The sequence below is a fragment of the Centroberyx gerrardi genome, chromosome 24 (genome assembly GCF_048128805.1).
Source record: "Centroberyx gerrardi isolate f3 chromosome 24, fCenGer3.hap1.cur.20231027, whole genome shotgun sequence".
Taxonomy (NCBI): domain Eukaryota; kingdom Metazoa; phylum Chordata; class Actinopteri; order Beryciformes; family Berycidae; genus Centroberyx; species Centroberyx gerrardi.
The window spans coordinates 10191900-10212215 of NC_136020.1; the positions used below are offsets into that span (position 1 = coordinate 10191900).

At 43.7% G+C, this 20316-nt stretch overlaps 1 protein-coding gene across 3 annotated transcripts; it reads left to right on the forward strand.

Annotated features, from left to right (window-relative positions):
* Positions 1-9836: 9836 nt before the first annotated feature.
* On the forward strand, positions 9837-20179 carry prmt8b (protein arginine methyltransferase 8b). Of its 3 annotated transcripts, none has more exons than XM_071905592.2 (10): positions 9837-9914; positions 10639-10854; positions 12078-12233; positions 13456-13519; positions 14651-14793; positions 15078-15165; positions 16407-16522; positions 18371-18521; positions 19527-19648; positions 19751-20179. In XM_071905592.2, the coding sequence occupies exons 1-10, from the start codon at positions 9846-9848 to the stop codon at positions 19832-19834; spliced, it is 1209 nt and encodes a 402-aa protein (XP_071761693.1). In that variant the 5' UTR covers positions 9837-9845; the 3' UTR covers positions 19835-20179. The 3 variants fall into 3 exon arrangements, with proteins under 3 accessions (XP_071761693.1, XP_071761690.1, XP_071761692.1); XM_071905589.2 differs by having other exon boundaries at positions 9846-9914; positions 10633-10854; XM_071905591.2 differs by having other exon boundaries at positions 9846-9899.
* Positions 20180-20316: the final 137 nt, after the last annotated feature.

Consider the following 20316-nt stretch of genomic DNA (forward strand, 5'->3'; position numbering starts at 1 on the left):
GATTTTGGGTTTTTTTTTTTTCTGAAAGTAGCTGTAATAGTATATGATAATGACCTATAAGACAGGCCATTTCACATCACATTATCACACATTTTCAGAACACTCTATATATATATAGAGTATATCACAATGACCACTAAAAGCCTATATGTTCCAAATAGAGCATCAGAAAGACCTGGACCTGGGTCTTTTAAATGCTTCACAACACCCTGGCTCACAATGACCAATGCTCATTGTGTTTTTTCAGTAATCATCAGAGCAAGACTTCCTCTCTTGCAAAAACAAGCTATTCTCTGTGTATTTACCTCTTTTTCCACCTCAGTAACTCAATAAGCCAGCAAGCCATTAGGACTAGATGGACGTCTGCAGGGGGAGAAACTCTGCAGTGGTCACCTGCACTGACGACAATCAGTCTACCAAAACTGCATTACTTAGGGGAGGATGCCATCCGTCAAGTCCAGTTCTCACCAATAAAGAGGATTCGCCCAGAACAGAAGGACACTGAGATTTCTACAGGTAGGAATTTGGAGCTTGTCTGTTCCTCACTTTTGAATAAATTATACATGGTAGAGTAGAACAAACAGAAATGAGAGCAATAGCCTAAACAATGTAGTCAGACTGTTTCCCCAAAAGCCAGCTCATTTCTATGCCTGGCCAGTGCCTCTCTGTCCAGTCTCATTCTGCCGTAGTTAGTTTTATCGCGCCTCTTCCTTTGTAGCCCGCTAAGCTCTATAATGCTTTCTCCCACAGGGGGGTAGGAGTAGGGCATGACTGAGCATGCAAGTCAAAAGCAAACTGGCTGAAGAGAAAGCAAACATGATGTGCAGTGGGGTGTGTGTGTGTGTGTGTGTGTGTGTGTGTGCATGTGTGTGTGTGTGTGTGTGTGTGTGTGTGTGTGTGAGAGAGAGAGAGAAAGAGAAAGAGGGGGAGAGAGAGAGTGTATGTGGAAAAAAAGACTGGAAAATGAACAAAGGCTTTCACTGGCCAACAGTATTGCTGGCATATACATGCATTTGATACTGCAAAAGTTCAATTAAATTTCACATTCAGTTACATTCGTCATCCCACAGCGGCTTATAACATCTGTCTGCTTGGATGTCTGGCTGTCTAGCTATCTAGACAGCTGGCTGACTAGCGGGCTGTTTGTCCTCGGATGAAAATGTGAACAGAGAAGTTGAGAAGTGATCAGGGATTGTGAGAGTGACGGGTAAATAGAGAGATCGAGAAATTATAAAAAATTAAATTAAAATGTCTACCTTGTGCTTTTTGAGAATTGTTTTTTCAATTGAAACAATGAGTCATAGTGAAATTAGGAGGGGGAAATACTTCTGTATTGAGGCAATCTACATGCTTTTTTGCATTGTTGAATATTTTGTTTGGTTCAGTGTCTATATTTGGCTTGTACACAATTGTTTGAAAATGTAGACGTATGATTCACTGTTTGAGTAATGCTTTCAATTTTCTTGTCTTTCTTTGTTTTGTTTTGTTTTTCTAGATATGGAAACTGCAGGCGGCCTCTTGTCTGAAGAGCAGCTCTTATGCTCCGTCTGTCTGGATGTGTTTACTGAGCCACTAACAATGCCATATGGGAACAATTTCTGCAAAGCCTGCATCCAAATGTATTGGAATAGCAATTAAAGCAGCCAGTAATGTAATGAGCAATTCTCCAAAAGACCTGAACTTTGCATCAAGATGGTTGCTCAGTTCAAAATATGTATTCAAGCAACAGCTGTTTATAGCCTAGAGGTTCAACCCCCTGCACCAGTGTCCTGTGAAATCTGCACTGGGACAAAGTCTGAGGAGTTCATCCCCTGCTTGTTGTGTCTGACCTGTTGTTGCACCTCTAAAGAGACAAAACTAATTGAAACCTGTGTGGAACCTGAAAACAGAATGTGCCAGAAACCCAGAAGAGTTCAGGAGCTTCTCTGCAATGAAAACCAGACCAGACCAAAAAAACATCACACCACAGTCCCAAATGAACAAAGTTATAGACAGAAGATGACAAACGTGGCACAAGTCAAGCAGACGATAAGCACACTATCTCAGAAGATCACCGAGATTAAACACGCTGAGGATCTTATCAAGAAACACACAAACAAAGAGATATCACGCAGCACTAGCCTCTTTGCTACACGTGTTTGCCTGGCTGAGAAAAGCCAGGATGAACTGATAACCAGAGAGTGTGTGAGACATGAACCAGGGGCCTATCACAGTGCTGGAGCAGGAAATCGCCACGATGAAGGCTTGCACTGAACTGGAGCAGCTTTCACACACTGAGGACAGACCGTCCTACCTCAGTGTATGACTACACATGCAAAGACCCAGGGAAACAGTGACGGTGATCTGTGTGTAGAGAATAATAGGGATTCTGAGGAGAGCCATGTCTCAGCCGACAGAGACAGAGTCGACAGATGGACAGAGAATTGAAGAGGTTGTGTGACACTGAAATTAACAAGAGGCAGCATCATCTGATGTAACTCTTGACCCAAACGCACCTTATGTTATCCTGTCTTTGGATCGGGGAAACTGTCAGGATTGGAAACAGAGAGGGTAATCATCCAAATAATCCAGCGAGATTTGAAATATATGATCAGTGTTTTAGGGACAGACGGTTTCACAACAGGAAGGTTTTACTATGAGCTAAAGGTTAAAGAGAAGACTGACTGGGTTGTAGGAGGAGCCAGATAGTCCATCAACAGGAATAAGATGGAAAGACTTGCGCCTGGGAATTAATCCTAGACTGTATTTATGGAAAAGAGACCTCGACCTTTGTGGATAATGAGGGGGTCAAGTGTCGTTCTATGATGTGCTTTCTGGGTCTCACATGTACTTAGTCACTGGCTGCACCATTACAGACAGGCTCTGTCCTTATCTCCCCAACTGAATAATGGTGGGACAAATTTTCCCCTTCTCATCATGAGATGAGATGAGATGAAGCTTTAATGATCCCTGTGGGTAAATTGCATCAAAGTTAAAAATCAATAAATCAAGACTAGATATAGATATAGCAAGTAGGATGTAGATAGCAATACAATAAATGAAGGTAATGAGGATGAACAGCTAGCTACCAAGACGTTTCCAAGGTACAACTTTATATTTTTTTGTACTTTTTATTTATTTTTTTACTTTTTACTTCTACTAACAGTTGTCCACTGCAGCTCCACTGGAGCAATTAGGGGTGAAGTACCTTGCTCGAGGACACTATGGTTGTTGAGGGAGGGGAGAGCATACTTTGCCCAGCCACATTTTCCCAGCCAGTCTGGGGATTCGAAGCGTGCAGTCACACCACAGGCTCCTGCTGCCCCTTCACACAGTCCAGTACAAGGACATACAGAATGTCATTCACAGAGCCAAATTCAGTATTTACTGCTGGCTTGACACCATGGAACTTGTTAAAATCTAAAAGCTTGGTTTTCATTGCTTGTATTCTATAAATAATGCCAGAATATTTCCCCAGAATATGTGTGTTTTTATCTCTGATTGACTGACTGACTTTGTTGAAAGTCGTGCGAGAACTGGCGTCAAGACCTACACAGTTATGGTGGTATACGTGATATCGCGTTGTTTGCACTAAGTGCTACTTATATAGTAGGCTATATCACTACAATGCAGTACAGAACACGTATTATACTATAGGGTGCGAAAGCCAAGAGGAGGCGAGACATCAATGGCCCGGCTTGCAGGTCAACCTAGTCTTGTTCTTTTATATTTAGACGAGAAGCCTCATCCACAAAGAGGGGAGTCTAAAGAGTTAAATTGTACCAGGAAGTGCAGTACAGCTGCGGGGACTGGGAGGAGCGCTCACTGATGTCAACATGCTGAAACGAAACTTAAATGAGTAAAAGTAAACTGCAGGTTTTCAAACGTGGAGTGTAGTTTGCTTTGGATTTTTTTGCACCACTTCTCTTAAAATTTGCTGCATTCACAGGTAAGAGAAAGTACTGGGCTTTAGGAAAGTTTCATTCTTCCTGCTTGTTGACCTATTTCTTGTCAAACCACACGTTATATGAGGAAAATAAAGCAAAACGTATACAGCGTTTTAACAACAGTAGTTGAACACATTTGAGTTAAATATTGTAAGTGTTTTATGTTTTTGTTTGTTGTCCAGATATGGCCAGTGCCAGCAGTTTGCTGTCAGAGGAGCAGTTCCTGTGTTCTGTCTGTCTGGATGTGTTTACTGAGCCAGTCACAACATCGTGTGGACACAACTTCTGCAATGCATGCATCCAAAAGTATTGGGACAGCAATGATATTTGCCAGTGCCCATTGTGTAAGAGGACATTTTCCATAAGGCCTGAACTGCAAGTCAATACTTTTGTGTCTGAGTTAGCTGTTCAGTTTAAGAAGTCAGTTCAAGAGAAAGCCTCAACTCCAGACCCATATCTTCCTGAACAAGCAGATGTGCTGTGCGATATTTGCTCTGGGTTAAAGGTCAAGGCCCTTAAATCTTGTCTGGTGTGTCTAGCTTCTCTGTGTGAAGTGCACCTGGAGCCTCATCAGACAGTTGCAGGCCTGAGGAGCCACACTCTAATAGACCCAGTAAGGAACCTTGATGACAGGATGTGCAAGAAGCACAACAGGCTGACAGAACTGTATTGCAGGGCTCACCAGACCTGTATTTGTGTCTTGTGCATTAAAACCGATCACAAGGGAGACGATGTTGTACCGCTCGAGGAAGAGTATGAAGCAGCGGTAGCAAAAATAGATGAGACAGTGGCAAAAGTACAGAAGATGATAGCGTCACGGTCTGAGAAGATCAGTGAGTTCGAAAGCTCAGTGGATGTCAGCCAAAGCGAAGCTGAGAAAGAGAAAGCAGCCAGCGTGCAGGTTTTCACTGATCTGATCCGCTCCATTGAGAAAAGCCAGGCTGAGCTCGTTGAGGTGATCGAGGAGAGGCATGAAGCAACAAAGCAAAAGGCAGAGGGTTTTATCGAAGAACTGAGGATGGAAATCACTGAGCTTGAAAGGAGACGCACTGAGTTTGAGCGACTGTCACAGACCGAGGACCACCATCATTTTCTCCAGAGCTTCTCAACCATGTGCTCTCCTTTAAACAAGCACTGGAAGAACATTGCTGTTGACAGTAATGTGTCTGTCGGGACAGTGAGAGGAGCTCTGTCTCTGCTGAAAGAGACAGTTGATCAAGAAATGGAGCAGCTGCCTGAGATCAAACTGAAAAGAATTAAAGAACATGCAGTGGACCTGACTTTTGACCCTGACACAGCATATTGCCATCTCGTCCTAACCCAGGATGGAAAACAAGTGACACATGTAGACACAATACAAAATGTTCCTGACAATCCAAAGAGATTTGAGATGTATTCTGATGTTTTGGCAAAGGAGGGGTTCACAACAGGGAAGTTTTACTATGAGGTGCAGGTAAAGGGAAAGACTGAGTGGGTTGTCGGAGTGGTCAAAGAGTCTATTGATAGAAAGGGGAAGACGGGGCTCTCAGTTTCAGATGGATTTTGGGTCTTTGGGCTGGATGAGGGAAAATATGTAGCATATAAAAAATCCAGGGTTAACATCACACTGAAAGAAAAGCTCCAGAAGGTGGGGGTCTTTGTGGACTATAGTAAGGGAATGGTCTCTTTCTATGATGTGGATTCTAAATCTCACATCTTCTCTTTCACTGGCTACATCTTCAAAGAGAAGCTCTATCCATACTTCTGCCCTCAAGACAACGAAAATGGAACAAACTCCGCCCCTCTAATCCTAACCCCTGTACATCACCCAGACTAACTTTTGTTCTTTGGTCTCCCTCCTTTAAAGGTTTTGGAGAAATTTCATCTGTCTGTGTAAATACATTTAGCATCTCTGAAGTATTAACAGCAAACTCAAACAATATTACTTGTAACAATACCTACAGTTGCCTTTAACTCCAATCCACTGGATATTTTTCAAAGCAGTATGATGTTGCATCATCACTGGCATGCTATTCGGTAGCTTTTCTCAACAGTATACTCTTATTTGCGGAGTCACTTGAAAAAATGTATCATTTTATTTTTTCTCATGCACAATAAGGGTAATGTTGCACATAAATGTTTTAGACCATGTGGTACTTTGATTATCAATGTCATTTATGAGGATGTATGTGGTCTTTAACGCAAGTTAATTTGTCATGAAATTCTGATGTTGATTTGTTATGCATATTTTCATTGTTGCAATAGGCTTTATGCAATAAATTGTGGGATTCCTACATCACATCTAAAACATGTTTTGCCTTTTGATTTCATGACATAAATATAACTGGGCAGGGAGAATAATTTCAATGCAATGTCACTGTGCTGAAATGAATCTCTACACGCTAAATGCCCTGAATGTGGAGACGTCTGATAAAGTATTTATAAGAGCAAATATTCTTGCATACCCATTGGCCTGTAATTATTTTAGATATAAGAAACAGCACCACTGCTCACACAAGGTGAAAAATACTTTCATATTTGAGGAGACACAACTACCAAAAAATTATTTTGTAGATTAATGTTATTTCCTTATGTTGATTTCTCCTGGATACAACATACAAACAGTTGTAGGTGCATGGTCAAATGATTACCATAAGGGGGAAAAACTAGGGCAAGAAAGACCCAGTCATCATCATCAGACGTTTCGGCCTGATTTTGGGGGCCTTCCTCAGAGCTGACAGACTGAACCAGGGAAGCATGACTGATCGTGGCCTGAAAAGGCAGATAACAGAAAATTTAGTTAAGACTGTTGATTCAACCCGGAAAAGTTGCCCTGAGACTGAAGCACTGGTGGTGCTTATTGATGTTCTGTGCGTTTGACATGTGGTGATGAATAAACTCTGGATAAGACCCAGGATCACTCCCAGTGTCTTTCCTACCTAGAAGCCAAGCTCTGTCACACTGTTATGTTAAACCTATCAAAGTGCAGCAGGAGGCTCAGTGGTTAGCACAGTCACATCACAGTAAAAAAGGACCTGGGCTCCGTTCCCAGTGCTTTCTGTGTGAAGTTTGCATGTTCTCCCCGTGTTTGCCTGGGTTTCCTCCTGCATCCCAAAGATATGCATGTCAGGTGGACTGGAGACTCTAAGCTGCCCATAGGAACAAATGCAATTGTCTGTCTACCTTTGTTAGCCTTGCGATGAACTGGTGACCTGTCCAGGGTGTTTCCTGCTGCTCCAATGTAAAAATAACATGCAAAAGAGGATTTTTATACTATTGCGGTCAACATATGAAGAATTTTCATGACCCAAAAATGGCCACTGCCAGCAGTCTCCTATATGAAGAACAGCTTGTGTTCTGTCTGTCTAGGAGAATTAACTGAGCTGCTTGTTATTCCATGTTGACATAACTTTTGCCATGGCCTGTGTCCAGTACAGTGACAGCTGCCACTGTTGGCTCTCCACTAAAGATGATGGAGGCTCAATGGGTTTTTTTTTCATAAGAATTTAGGAAGTTGCAGCACTTGATTGCCATATTACCCTTGGCGTAATTAAGTATTTGTTTTTTTGTATACTTCTCTGAGACACATGTACACATTTCACCAGAGGAGTCCGAGCACAAGAGCAGCCAGGACTGGCAGCCCTGGACCAGGTAGGGGTTCTATGTCTTTCTCAGACATTTTGACAGAGATGGACACATTGGGATTTTGGGGGATTGAACAGTTTCTCTAACTACAAGGCCACAACCCTAACCCTATAAATTAATCTCAGTCAGCCTTGGTCCATGGCAATCTTCCGCAAATTAGGTTTATCTTGAACCTTGCTAGATAATTTTTGCAAGCTTTCGCCATGCAACCATATAAAGTCATGATATCAGCTTTGCGAGGCTTGTAAGTCAATCAATAGTAGCTTCCCACTGCTTTCACTCCTGCCTATTGCTCCTGCCTCCAAGTTGGTCTGTGCGTGTGTGTGTGTATGTGTGTGTGTGTGAGTGCATTACCCTCAAGTGTGATGTGTAGGCCGGTGTCCTTAAGCAGCACTGATGGAGCTCATCCATAAATGTGACTAAAACCTAATGTGTTTCAGTGTGTTTTGTCTTTCATTAACGGGAAATGAGCCCATTATTCCTTGTCACAAATATAACGTGAAAACTTTGAAGTAGGTGAATGATGAATACCTCAGAACAACATGCTACCTCAGTGAAGGACTGAGTGAGTGAGTGAGTGAGTGAGTGAGTGAGTGAGTGAGTGACTGACTGACTGACTGACTGACTGACTGAATGAGTAAGGGGAGGTAGGATAGAATACAAATATGGACAGAGGCATTAATAAACAGACATGAAAATGAATGGCTCCCTCATTCCTCCTGCCATACCACACCTCATTTTGATGAAGCAATTTAGAGCACATGCCTACTCATATCCCTAACAAAAAAATCACTTTAATATTCCTATACCCATAGTGTGTCTATAGTGACCTTACTGTGATTTTTTTATATGCTATGTTTTACTATTCTCATAATAGCAACATTTGGCCATGGAGTGGTGTATCTCCGTTATTTATTACAGGATTACTATAATTATTTTTCATTAGGGTGACACACACCCTATAACTATATACAGGATAGCTATGAGGGACTGTAAATTATAGGTGCAGACACTTGTTGCACTCATGAATTCGCCTCTGTGAAGCTCATTTGTCCCTAGAAAATCTAAAACAGATAGTCCCGGAACACAGGTCCTCGGTTCTGATTGGCTGAGTCACGTACTAAGCCGCTGAAACCCCCCCGATAACCGCACACCTGTGACCGCATAACGGGAAATCACCACTCTACTTACTGCAAGTGTCGCTTAGCAACCACTTTGTTTAGATGCAGTTCAAGAACTATAATGGCAAGCGGACAAAATTGCAAAAAATAAATAATTGCTTGCACATTTGCGTTCTTTTTTATGTCATATCAGTGGTGTGTTACCACCTTGTTATAAAAAGCGAACGGTGGAGAAGCTCATTGGTCGTTGGAGAGCCTATATTCTCTCCTCTTGTGGGAAAGTCTGGTGGGTAGGTGTGAGGAGGCATCTGGCGTGTGGGAAGCAGAGATTTAGGACGGGCTTTTTTTTTTCTTTTTTTTTTAAATGTTTTTTATCACGATTCCGTTCATGTCATCCGAGGGGCTCGTGTCAAACGGCAGTGGACATCTACAGTTTGAGTCCTTTTTTTAACTTTCTCACTGGGAAACGTGTCGGAATTACGCAAAGGACAGCGCAGCCTTTCCAGAGGAGATTTTCTTTTCTGCGCACATATCCTAAAATAAGGTGTGAGGATATGTGACTTTACCATGGTCTACCACTTGTGAATCCTAATGCTGAGCGATGTCAACTGTTGCCAGGAGGGTGAAGTAGCAGAGAAGAAGCATTTTTTGTGTGTGGAGTGAGTGCGTATTTGTTTTCAGTGCGCAACGGGGACCGGAGTGGCATTTTTTGGTTGTGGATGACCCTTACAGTAGATTATTCATTTGCATTTAGCTGACATGAGTAAGCCGGTAGAGGTTCAGTGTCTTGCTCAAGGACACTTGGACGGGGCACCCGGTTATTGATGGACACATTGACTGATGCAGGGATCGAACCTACTGCATTTCAGTCACAGGACGGTCTCTATCTAACAGGCTACTCTGTCACCCTCAGTAACACCAAAACAACCTGTGTCCCATTTTACAGTATGGATTACTGGACGTTTCACCTCGCACAAATCCATGCAACAACTTTTTTGGGGGAATGGGTTTAATAAGGTCGAAATTGTAATACCCAACGTTACAACAATTTCTTATTATGACTATAATCCCTTGCAATATATTCAGTGGTTTATATAGTCTGATTATATTTGCACCTTATCATTAAGACTTAAGATTTCCCCCCTCTCAGGAGTTGTAAATCTCGCCGGCTCTCATGGGACTGAGGCATTCGTCGCGTTGTTTGCTGCTACGGAGGAAGATGGCGGAGGCGGACAGCTCGGAGGTAAGGTCCTCGTGATGTCCTGCACCCGGTAATGATGGGACCGGGACAGTGTCAGTCTGCTTATTTTTTTGTGTGTGATGACAAGTCATTTGATTTGAATATGATGTTTAATTTGCAATCTTTGTTTCGTTTGCGGTCAGCATCATCATCATGATCACATTTAGAGTCAGTGTTGCACTGATGGCGTGCAAGCAAAAAAAAAAAAAAAAAAGTGCATTTCCTAATCCGATGCATTTTTTGTGGATGATCTAATTAGACTGCTGTGATTGCATCATATTCTGACAATACTGATATTGCATGGAGAAGATTTGCACTGAGGTTAAGTGCTCGGCTTCACGGTTGGACCGCTATGTCCGCTGTCCTTGGTGCTGAAATGGAACCTGCATCCTTTACCGGCTCTTCTCTGTCTGTAGCACTACTGTAGCGAGTCTTGTGCCTGTGCTAAGACCAAAGCTATATATTTTAAGGAATTATTGACCGGCTACTATCTGATGGCTCTCGCCCACATTAATTTGGTCTCAGCCAGCTGCACAGTAACCTATAGGCGAGCTTCTGAATGAATCCACTCACTCAGAATAGTTGCAGTGTCATTGTAAAAATTGCCTCCCTTGCAACACAATCCTCACTAATCGTTTGCTTTTTGGTTTCCTTCTTGTCTGTAATTTTTCTGAATTACTCTCTCCCTTTCTTTCTTTCTTTCTTTCCTCTCCCCTTAAAGCGGCAGCAGCCTGTCACTTCCCCCCTCTCTCAGTCTGCCCAGCCCTCCCCGATGCCTAAACCAGTGCCTACCCACCACGTGCCCTGCGTCCCCCACACGCCTCATGTAGCAGCGCTGCCCACCTGCCCCGGTCGAGGCAAAATAGCCAAGTTCATCAGCCCGGAGGAAATGACATCACGGGACTACTACTTCGACTCCTACGCCCACTTTGGCATCCATGAGGTAGGCGGGCAGACAAGGTGTAGCTCGGGTAAGGCCGAAGTAAGAGAACGACACCAGATCTTTTCCTATCTTAGATACTGATGCTCATTACCTCTGCCAAGGAGGTTGTGTTCGCCCCAGTTAGCTTGTCTGTCTGTCTGTCAGCAGAATATCTCAAAAACCTATGAACAGATTTCCATTAAATTTGGTGGACAGATCGGCCTTGGGCTAAAGAACAACTGATTAGATTTTGGTGGTGATCCAGATCTGGGATTTCTGGCATTAAGCGATGATCTTTTTTTTAGCCATAACTATTAAACTAATGGAGGTAGTAGGAAGTTTGCTGGGTCAATAAATCATTTTAACATGAAATTTAAGTGATAGCAAAATATGTCTTTGGGTGTAATAGCAAGTTGGAGAATTGTTCTGCGTTGGCGGAGGCTTGTACTCTCCGAGTGCCTTCTAGTTCAGCAAAGAGGATGCTTTTCCTTCACCAACTATAGCACCATAACCAAGCATCTGCTGGGTATACACAGTTCTTTTCCAATACCAGTCCATACTACTCCAAAAAGGAATACGATCCGTGCCCTACCTTTACAACGCTCTACAGGGAACTGCTATATAAAATTGCAGAGCTATACCCCAGTTAATGACCTTGATCTATGTGTGTGTGTGTGTGTGTGTGTGTGTGTGTGCGTGTCTTGGGGTAAAACTGGAAAAGTTTGGGGACATATAGACCTTTTAACTAATGTCCATATTTAGTATGTGGGTCAGGTTTTTGTCTGCTTCCAGACAAAGAGAGTGTCCTGATTAGACGAGCGCAAAGAAAGAAGGGAAGAAAGTGGGATGTGTGAATGGGCTCAGGGAGATGGGTATCAGTCGGTCCCCAAAGGCTTTGTGTTGTAGTCCTGTCTATTTCAAGAGGCTCTGCGGCTGTCACAGAGGCTTTTGGCCTAAATACTGCCTTTCCTAGTTCTTTATACCATGCATTCTTATTTGCTCTGAATAAAATATTATGTATTCACATGCTGAGGAAGATATGAGTCCACCGCCCACCTCTGTCATACACAGTTGTATGTTTATTATGTAACGTTGTATGTGTATTATTTATTCATGTGAGCATTTGGTATGAATCATACTTGCAGTTCAACATAGCATTAATACTGGTTTATATGTGGTGCATTACTGCAGGTTTCAGTTCCACATCCAAACTATTTCTCCCATTTTTTTTCCAATTGGAACAGGAGATGCTGAAAGACGAGGTGCGGACTCTGACCTACCGGAATGCCATGTACCACAACAAGCACGTGTTCAAGGATAAGATCGTCTTGGACGTGGGCAGCGGCACGGGTATCCTGTCTATGTTCGCTGCCAACGCTGGTGCCAAACACGTGTACGGGGTGAGGGTTGGTCTCCCAGACACACAGACAGACAGATCCACACTGAACATATACAAACACAGCAGAGTTTCCATTCTTATCTACAATCATCCAACAGTCTCTGCTTTTTTTTTTTTTTAATCTTGTTGAAAGAAAAAAAAGCCTTGCACCCATTCAGCGGCCAAATGAAATAGTGTATCTGGCTCGGCTGTCTCATTATCTCTCATCCATAGCCTTTCCTTCTCCTGCTCAGACAGTGTTTCACAGAAACACACGAGGCAGATAATCAAGAACACACGTGCACACACGCACGCACACACATACACACTCAGGTTTACTGTTCCAGCTCCTCTCTCCCCAACATTTGAAACAAGTAGCATCATTTCTGCGCCAATTATAAGCTAACGTATCAGAACTGTCTTGAAATCATCCCTTTGTAGAATTCTTCTTGACGGCCAGTCTTGTGGTTTCTGTCCAGAAATTGCTACTCTTTCATGCAGAAAGTCACACACTCATACACACACACACACACACACATACATGCAGAGGCAAAAGAAACAGCTGGCTCCCTTTAGTGCATGGCTGCAAGTCCCATTTACAACTAATAGATTACCGGCAGCAGCCCCCGCAGTTACGCATGATTCATATACTGTATTACACTTATGGATGGGAGAGCAAAATTCTGAATTAGTTATCATGCGGCACAGACATTAGAGCATCTGAGATGAGAGGCCAGGGACATTAGTGTTTAGATGGATTAGCAGAGGTTTGATTAAATTTGACCTTCCAATATTACCCTAAAGGTTAACCTGCTGTATATGGGGAGGGAAAGTGGCAGCTAGCGCCCCTGCTGGTCATGTTCATTCCTGAGAACACCATCACTCTTTTCCCCAGTGAGGAGTACATATAATTTTTCATGAAATATTAACATCATTAAAACAGTCTTTTATGAAAAGATAAGGTTATAAACGATGTGGACAATAATATTCATCGCAATAAACCTTCCAGTTTAAATTTAAGCTTTCAGCTGTCAGCATGCAGCCGTAATAAATAAATTACGTTGAAATGGAAACTAAATATGGGTCACATTTCATCCAGTGCGCGTTGTAATATAATTTTATATTGAATTTCCTATGGAGGATTCACCGAGTTTTGAGCCACCAAGGGGCGACATGACCACTTCCCCTCTCTTTAGGTTCAGAACACACTGTAATCAGATCTATGGTTGTCCTTGTGCCTACAGATTGAATGTTCAAGCATATCAGAATATTCAGAGAAGATTATCAAGTCTAATCACCTACACAATGGTAAGTACTACTGATTCTCCTTCACCTTCATGTGAGTAATTCCACAGAGCATATTTAACAGGATGCTGCCTGTTCAGAAAGCAGGGTGAAAACTAGAATGGGATACAGATCAAACTGGTTACTGGTGAGGAAGATGAGTGGCATAGAATATCTATCTATCTGTCTAGATGATTGTAAAACAGTGGGACAGAGACATCTGGGTGAGAAGTAGCGCGAAAAATCAGCATATTTCCATCATTACCGTCACACCTCACAATATCAGTCACAGTTCTGATGGTTAACTGGCAGCTCGCCTCTGATGCTAAATAACTATAATCTCTGCCATCAATCAACATTCCCTCGGTGGCGCTGATTACCATTGTAAAACACCACCTTCAGATTCACAGATGGAGAACTGGCAACAGATGATGGGTATCATAACCCGAATGTTTGGCATTAGATTCTTTTTGTTTCATCTGTTACATTTACATTTCAGGCATTTAGCTGATGGTGTTATTCATAGTGACTTACAATGAGTGCAACAGTACAATAAGTGTCAATTCCTAGATCGTCAACATTATAAGCAATGAACAGTAAGGAGTGCAAGAATTAAAACCCCAATGATAGTATATGTAACAAATATTCCTGTCCCCCTAGAATGTTTATGTATGATAGAGAAGAGCAGGCTAAAGAAATAAAAAGGAAAGTCAGTGTCTAAAACCAGAGAAAATGTTTTCTTACACAATGAAAATAATATAATTATGTAGCCCAATGTGAGCCAATAAAACCCTCATCATACACTGGAAAGACGTCGCATGACCTCCTACGATCCATCAAGTTTAGAAAATGTTCATCAAAAAAGAGAAAATTCAGCTTTACTTACATACATAATGAAAAGCTTAGGGTGCAGGACATCAGAAAATCATAATGCAAGCATAAAACGTTGAGACATTAATTCAAGTTTGCCCTTGCTCTGTAAAAGAGAACACATAAAACATGCATGAACGCAGCAATTACACTGTGCAAATTTACAACAATCCCAGGGCATAAAAACAATGTCATCTGAGAGCAGAGGCACTGTCCGATTTGCATGAATGTGGTAAAGGTGTCATGGAGTAATTTGTCGCCTGCTGTTTTGTCCCCCTCCTGCAGTCATCACCATCTTCAAGGGCAAGGTGGAGGAGGTGGAGCTGCCTGTGGAGAAGGTGGACATTATCATCTCTGAGTGGATGGGCTACTGCCTCTTCTACGAGTCCATGCTCAACACCGTCATCTTCGCCAGGGACAAGTGGCTGGTATGATGGGTGGGGTCGGTCGGAGGTGTGTGTGTGTGTGTGTGTGTGTGGCTGGAAGGACCGCCTAAACACACCAGTAGAGGATGTGCGTGTGTGTGTCTGCCGCCCAGATGCTGAGGTCATACACACATGATCTGGTTTCTCACCTCAGCAACTGCCTGCAGGTTTTAAACTTGGCACTTGTGATCTTACGTTACACGCCAGGTGTGCGAACAATGGAGATGGCCTTTGTGTGTGTGTGTATGTGTGTATGCATTGATATCTGAAGCCTTTCTTGTGCTCAGAAACCTGGAGGCCTGATGTTCCCTGACAGAGCAGCGCTCTATGTGGTGGCCATAGAGGACAGGCAGTACAAGGACTTCAAGATACACTGTGAGTAACTATGGGGGAGCTGTTGGTTTTTTTTTTTTTTTTTTTTACAATTCAAAGTCATTGCTTTCTGTTTTATGTATTCTCCTCTCTCTCTCTCTGTCTCTCTCTCTCTCTCTCTCTCTCTCTCTCTGTCTTTGAAATGTGCATAATTAATAACCCCAGCACAGATCAAGTGAAATCAAACACTCACTTAAGTTACATGTAGAATCGTATTTCTACCAGTAAGTAATAAGTAAGTAAAAGTTTATTTATATAGCACATTTCCTACACAGGGAAACCCAATGTGCTTCACATAAAAGCAAAACTTGAACAATGGAAATAGTACAAGCAATACAAATACACATATACATACAGTATATGCATTCGCACATTGAAAAAAAAAAAAGTGAGGTGCATTTATACATATATATGCAATACATGACTCCTCTAAACTCACTCCACATGTTCCAATAGCAATCACAGCTGGAGAGTTGGAGTTAAGGCTCAAGGCACCAATGTAAATAACTCCCACTGTCCAACCTACTCTATGAGCTCTACTCTATGCATTTATACTAGAAGGATGAGTTCAATTCACCTCCTGAATTCCATTACATCTACACACACACACACACACACACACACACACACACACACACACACACTTTCACACAAACAAACTCAAAGGAATAGAGTGCAGCCAAACCCTCGCGCTGTCGTTTTTAGCTTGTCTGTGCGTTGGTGGCATATCCCACCTCCTCATCACACGGCCCTAGCGGTTTGGCCCAGTGACAGAGCAACACGAAGGCGGCATGGATGGACACAGAGGGAACGGGGGAGGGAGGGATGGAGGGAAAGCCTGCTTGGTCCGCTTTCAGCCCAAAGTGAAGGAGGAGATGTGTTATAATGAAAGGCTGCCAGACACGGCGGAGGGGGCGGAGGAGGCCGGAGTCTATTTCAGGAGGTCTTGTCTCTCTCCAGATAGGGGCTGGATAGACACAGAGAGAGTGAGCAGAGGGGGGGCGGCGGGGGGGGGGGGGGGGGGGTGTTCTTTCTGGCAGGGTTAAGAGCTCTCTGGTTTATTTTCTCCGCTACCTTTTTGTACTGACAGCTTGGCAGCAGCAGAGAGAACAGAGACTTTTGCTGCGTATGAAAACGCTGAAATAAAGATAGCTCCACATGAAAGGCATGCCATGTGCGTGCGTATTCAAGTGGGTGTTGCGCTGTATGTGTTTGTGTGTGTGTGTGTGTGTGTGTGTCCACAGGGTGGGAAAACGTGTACGGCTTTGACATGAGCTGCATTCGTAATGTGGCCATCAGAGAGCCTTTGGTGGATGTGGTCGATCCCAAGCAGTTGGTGACAAACTCCTGCCTCCTAAAGGTTAGTGTGTATGTGTGTGTGTGTGTGTGCAAGTACATGCATGAATGTGTACCCACCAACCACGTCTATTTTGTCTTTCATACCATGCTGTTTCATGCCTCGAAAGAAAGAGATCTGTGTTTGAGGTACATGCCCAAGCAAGGAAATCTTTAATCCTTTGTGCACAGTCACACATGGATCCTAAAAACAGTCCGAGATAGTAATCAATCACCAAGCCTCTGAATATAGCCTTTCTGCTGAGCCCATTTTCTAGCACATAATAGAGGTTTCTGGAGAGCTGTGATACTCCGTGAGTCTGTTTCCATGCTTGAAGATACAACAGCGGCTTGTCTTTTCATCACACAAATGAACAGAGAACGGCATTCAAGCGGACCACAGCTTTTCGCTCTTTCTCTTTCTCTCTCTCTCTTTCCATTGCTTTTTTTTCTCTCAGTGCCCTTTGTCTGCGCTCCGTGTCGTTCTTCCTTCTCTGTTTCGCTCTCCAATTCGATTATCCCGTATCTTCATTCTTCTCACCCGCTCCTCTCTCATATCCATTTTGTAATCATTCCCTCATTTCTCACTCTTTTCTTCTTAATCGCTCACTCTTATCTTGCCCTTCCTCCTCTGTCACTTTCGCTGATTTGTACGCCGTCAGGCCTCACCAGTCTGAGCGAATAGGGACTTCTCTCCTCTTGTCATTCTCTGTGTGTGTGTGTGTGTGTGTGTGTGTGTGTGAGGGGGAAATGTCACACGGGAATCATCAGTGGAAATGAAATGGACTCTCCACCACTTCAATAAGCACTGCCCTGCTTTTGTGTTCGGGGTTGGGTACTCGTTAGGTTGGATGGTGGTTTCTAGTGACTTATCTGGTCCTCTGCTAATTCACCATCCATCCATCCATCCATCCATCCACTCGCTCACAGTCTCTCTTTCACATGCATGCAGGGCCAATCCACCCCTTCCCTCCGCCAGCCACTCAACGCCACCCATAATTCAAGCTGACACTCATAACTCACACATTGAAATTACAAAGGCACTCCAATAGCGACTTTCGTTTTTTTTTTTCCCCTCCCACAATTTGCTGTATATGACATTGGCCTGGAATCATTGGAAAGGACGGAGGTGTTAAATCACAATCTGTCACGCTGATGCCACATGGCCGAGCTATCTGTAGCCCAATGGGCCGGGGCGAGATTAACAGGTCGCACAGTAAAATCCTCCCCGTCCTCTGAATACTCCCCGATTTGCATGCAGAGCAGAGACACAGCTGCTCCACACATATTCTGGGCCCGTTATGATGCCTAACAGGTAACACCTCAGTATGTGATACTTACATTTGCGGTCATATTTATCAATGCTCGATATAGACACGAGCAAGCACACATAGACTCACAGACACTCCGTTCACTCACACACACACACACACACACACACACAGTCACACACACACCCTCCCTTGTAGACTTGATGAAGGACACCCACACAGCATGTGTACTGTGAGCAGGCTTCGTTTGCCTGGCATGATTCAACCTGTGGGCTTTCACACACACGCACACACACACACATGCACACACACTCAATAATCATCATGAATAATCAAAGATAGATTGAAATAAGATTCTTATCTATATATACATATATATGTGTGTGTGTGTGTGTGTGTGTGTGTGTGTGTGTGTGTGTGCATGATTGGGGGGGGGGGGGGGGGGGGACTTGTGTGTCTGTTTCTATGCTTGCACTATTCCGACACAACATTGTAAATACAGGGATTGAAAAACAGTGGCGGACTCCACAATGCTGTCTCCACAAACAAGTGGATTTCTCTAACATGCCATCTCCTGGGACGCTTTACCCTTTGCCCTATAGGAAGTGGACATCTACACCGTGAAACCAGAGGACCTGTCCTTCACCTCAGCCTTCTGCCTGCAGGTCCAGAGGAACGATTACGTCCACGCCCTGGTCACCTACTTCAACATCGAATTCACCAAGTGTCACAAGAAGACCGGCTTCTCCACCGGTGAGGGAACACATAGAGTCATAGATAGTTTTCAGCTATGACCTTTGTAGATGTTATGAGTGCTCGTGCCTCCCCTAACCCTATGCTTTGACTACAAACGACATCCGAAAAGTGCAAGGAAAAGAGTAGAGAATAAACCAAGCGCGTCAAGAGGGCGACCTCTTCTTTGTCGTAATCCGGTTTTCCCCTCCTGGCCCTGCCCACCCCTACAGCAGCAAGCGGATCCCAAATTCCTTCTGAAGTCTTTGAGCATATGTTAGCATCGTGGCTGATCATTGTCTATTAAATCAGAGCGTCAACAGCTTAGCTCTCGGCTACACTCTGGCGGTGCGGCACGGGCCACCCCAGCGTTTGCACCGACGGAATCACCAGTCAGTTCTGGCAACATGGCGTCGAGAACTCCTATCACGGAGACGGTGACTAAGCTGTTATGTAAGCTTATGTTAATACATTCAAGCACCCGGCGCTTACTGCTTACATAATATTGTGTAGAGGAGGTTCTATGTTTGGCTGTGTCTATTGGGCCTGAGGCTGAGCATCACTGAAGGAGTTCTCTCCCATCAGCCGCTATCTTTCTCCCACTGGGCGAGCCGATTTCACCGCTTTTTTCGTACGTTTCTTTCATGTTAACGCGCCCAAAGGCAGCTAAGAGCCAATCAAAACGGTTCCATTTCGTAAATTATATAAATTCAGCGTACCCAAGTGTCAGACCAGGCCTGGAATTGAATCCTGGCACTCAAGTTCTAGATTTACGGTACTTCTTTTTCACTCAGCCTCTCTGCTCATCCACAACCTTTTCCCCTTCATTTTCTTCCCATGCTCCCCTCATCTCCTCTGTTACCGCTTTCCCCATTCCCTGCTCTTTTCCCCTTATTCTTTCCTTCCATTAACATCCCCTCTTCCTCCCCTCCATTGTCTCCTCGTCTCATTCCTTTTCCTGTTGTCCTCTTGGCCCTGCATGTGTATTCCTCCCTTTCTCTTCCCTCCTCCTCTCCTCCACCCCAGCTCCAGACGCCCCCAGCACACACTGGAAGCAGACGGTGTTTTACCTGGAGGACTACTTAACCGTCAAGAAGGGAGAGGAGATCTTTGGCAGCATTGCAGTCCGGCCCAATGAGAAGAACGTGGTAAGATAAGACCGGCAGAAGAGGCTCCCCAGCATAGAATGAAACAACTTGAAAGCGCATTTTGCCGTTAAATCCCCTCAGTTGTTATTTCATCTTTTGCAGCGCGACCTGGAGTTCACCCTGGAGCTGGACTTTAAAGGACAGCTATGCGAGACAGCCATTTCCCACGACTATAAAATGCGCTAGGAACGACGTGGCTACGATGTGGACCCACCCTCAGCCCCTCTGGACACAGCTAGGGAGGGGGAGGGCAACAGGCTCTGCGAGAAGCGCTCCGATTGGCCGGCGAGGGCGACCGGACGCATCTGATTGGATTCCATCATGCCAGCACCTAAGCGATGTCATCAGAATAAACAAGTTAACTATGAGCAATAGTGCCATCATCTGTACCAACTTGATTGCCTTGGGCACGTCGTTGAATGTAATATCCTAAATGAACTTGAGTTTTTTTCCTCACTAGTTTCTGATTTTAATTATTTTGAGTGGAACAAAGAAAAGATGAGCGTTTATATTGTAGACGAAGCAAATTGAAGAGCATTGCTAAGAGGGTTACAGCACAGTCATTCAGTGTTTTTCCTTAAGTCATTTGAAGATTTACCCTGTATATTTGGATACAGTCTACAGTAATTCATTGAGTGTTTTTTTTCTATTATTTATTATTTGCATGT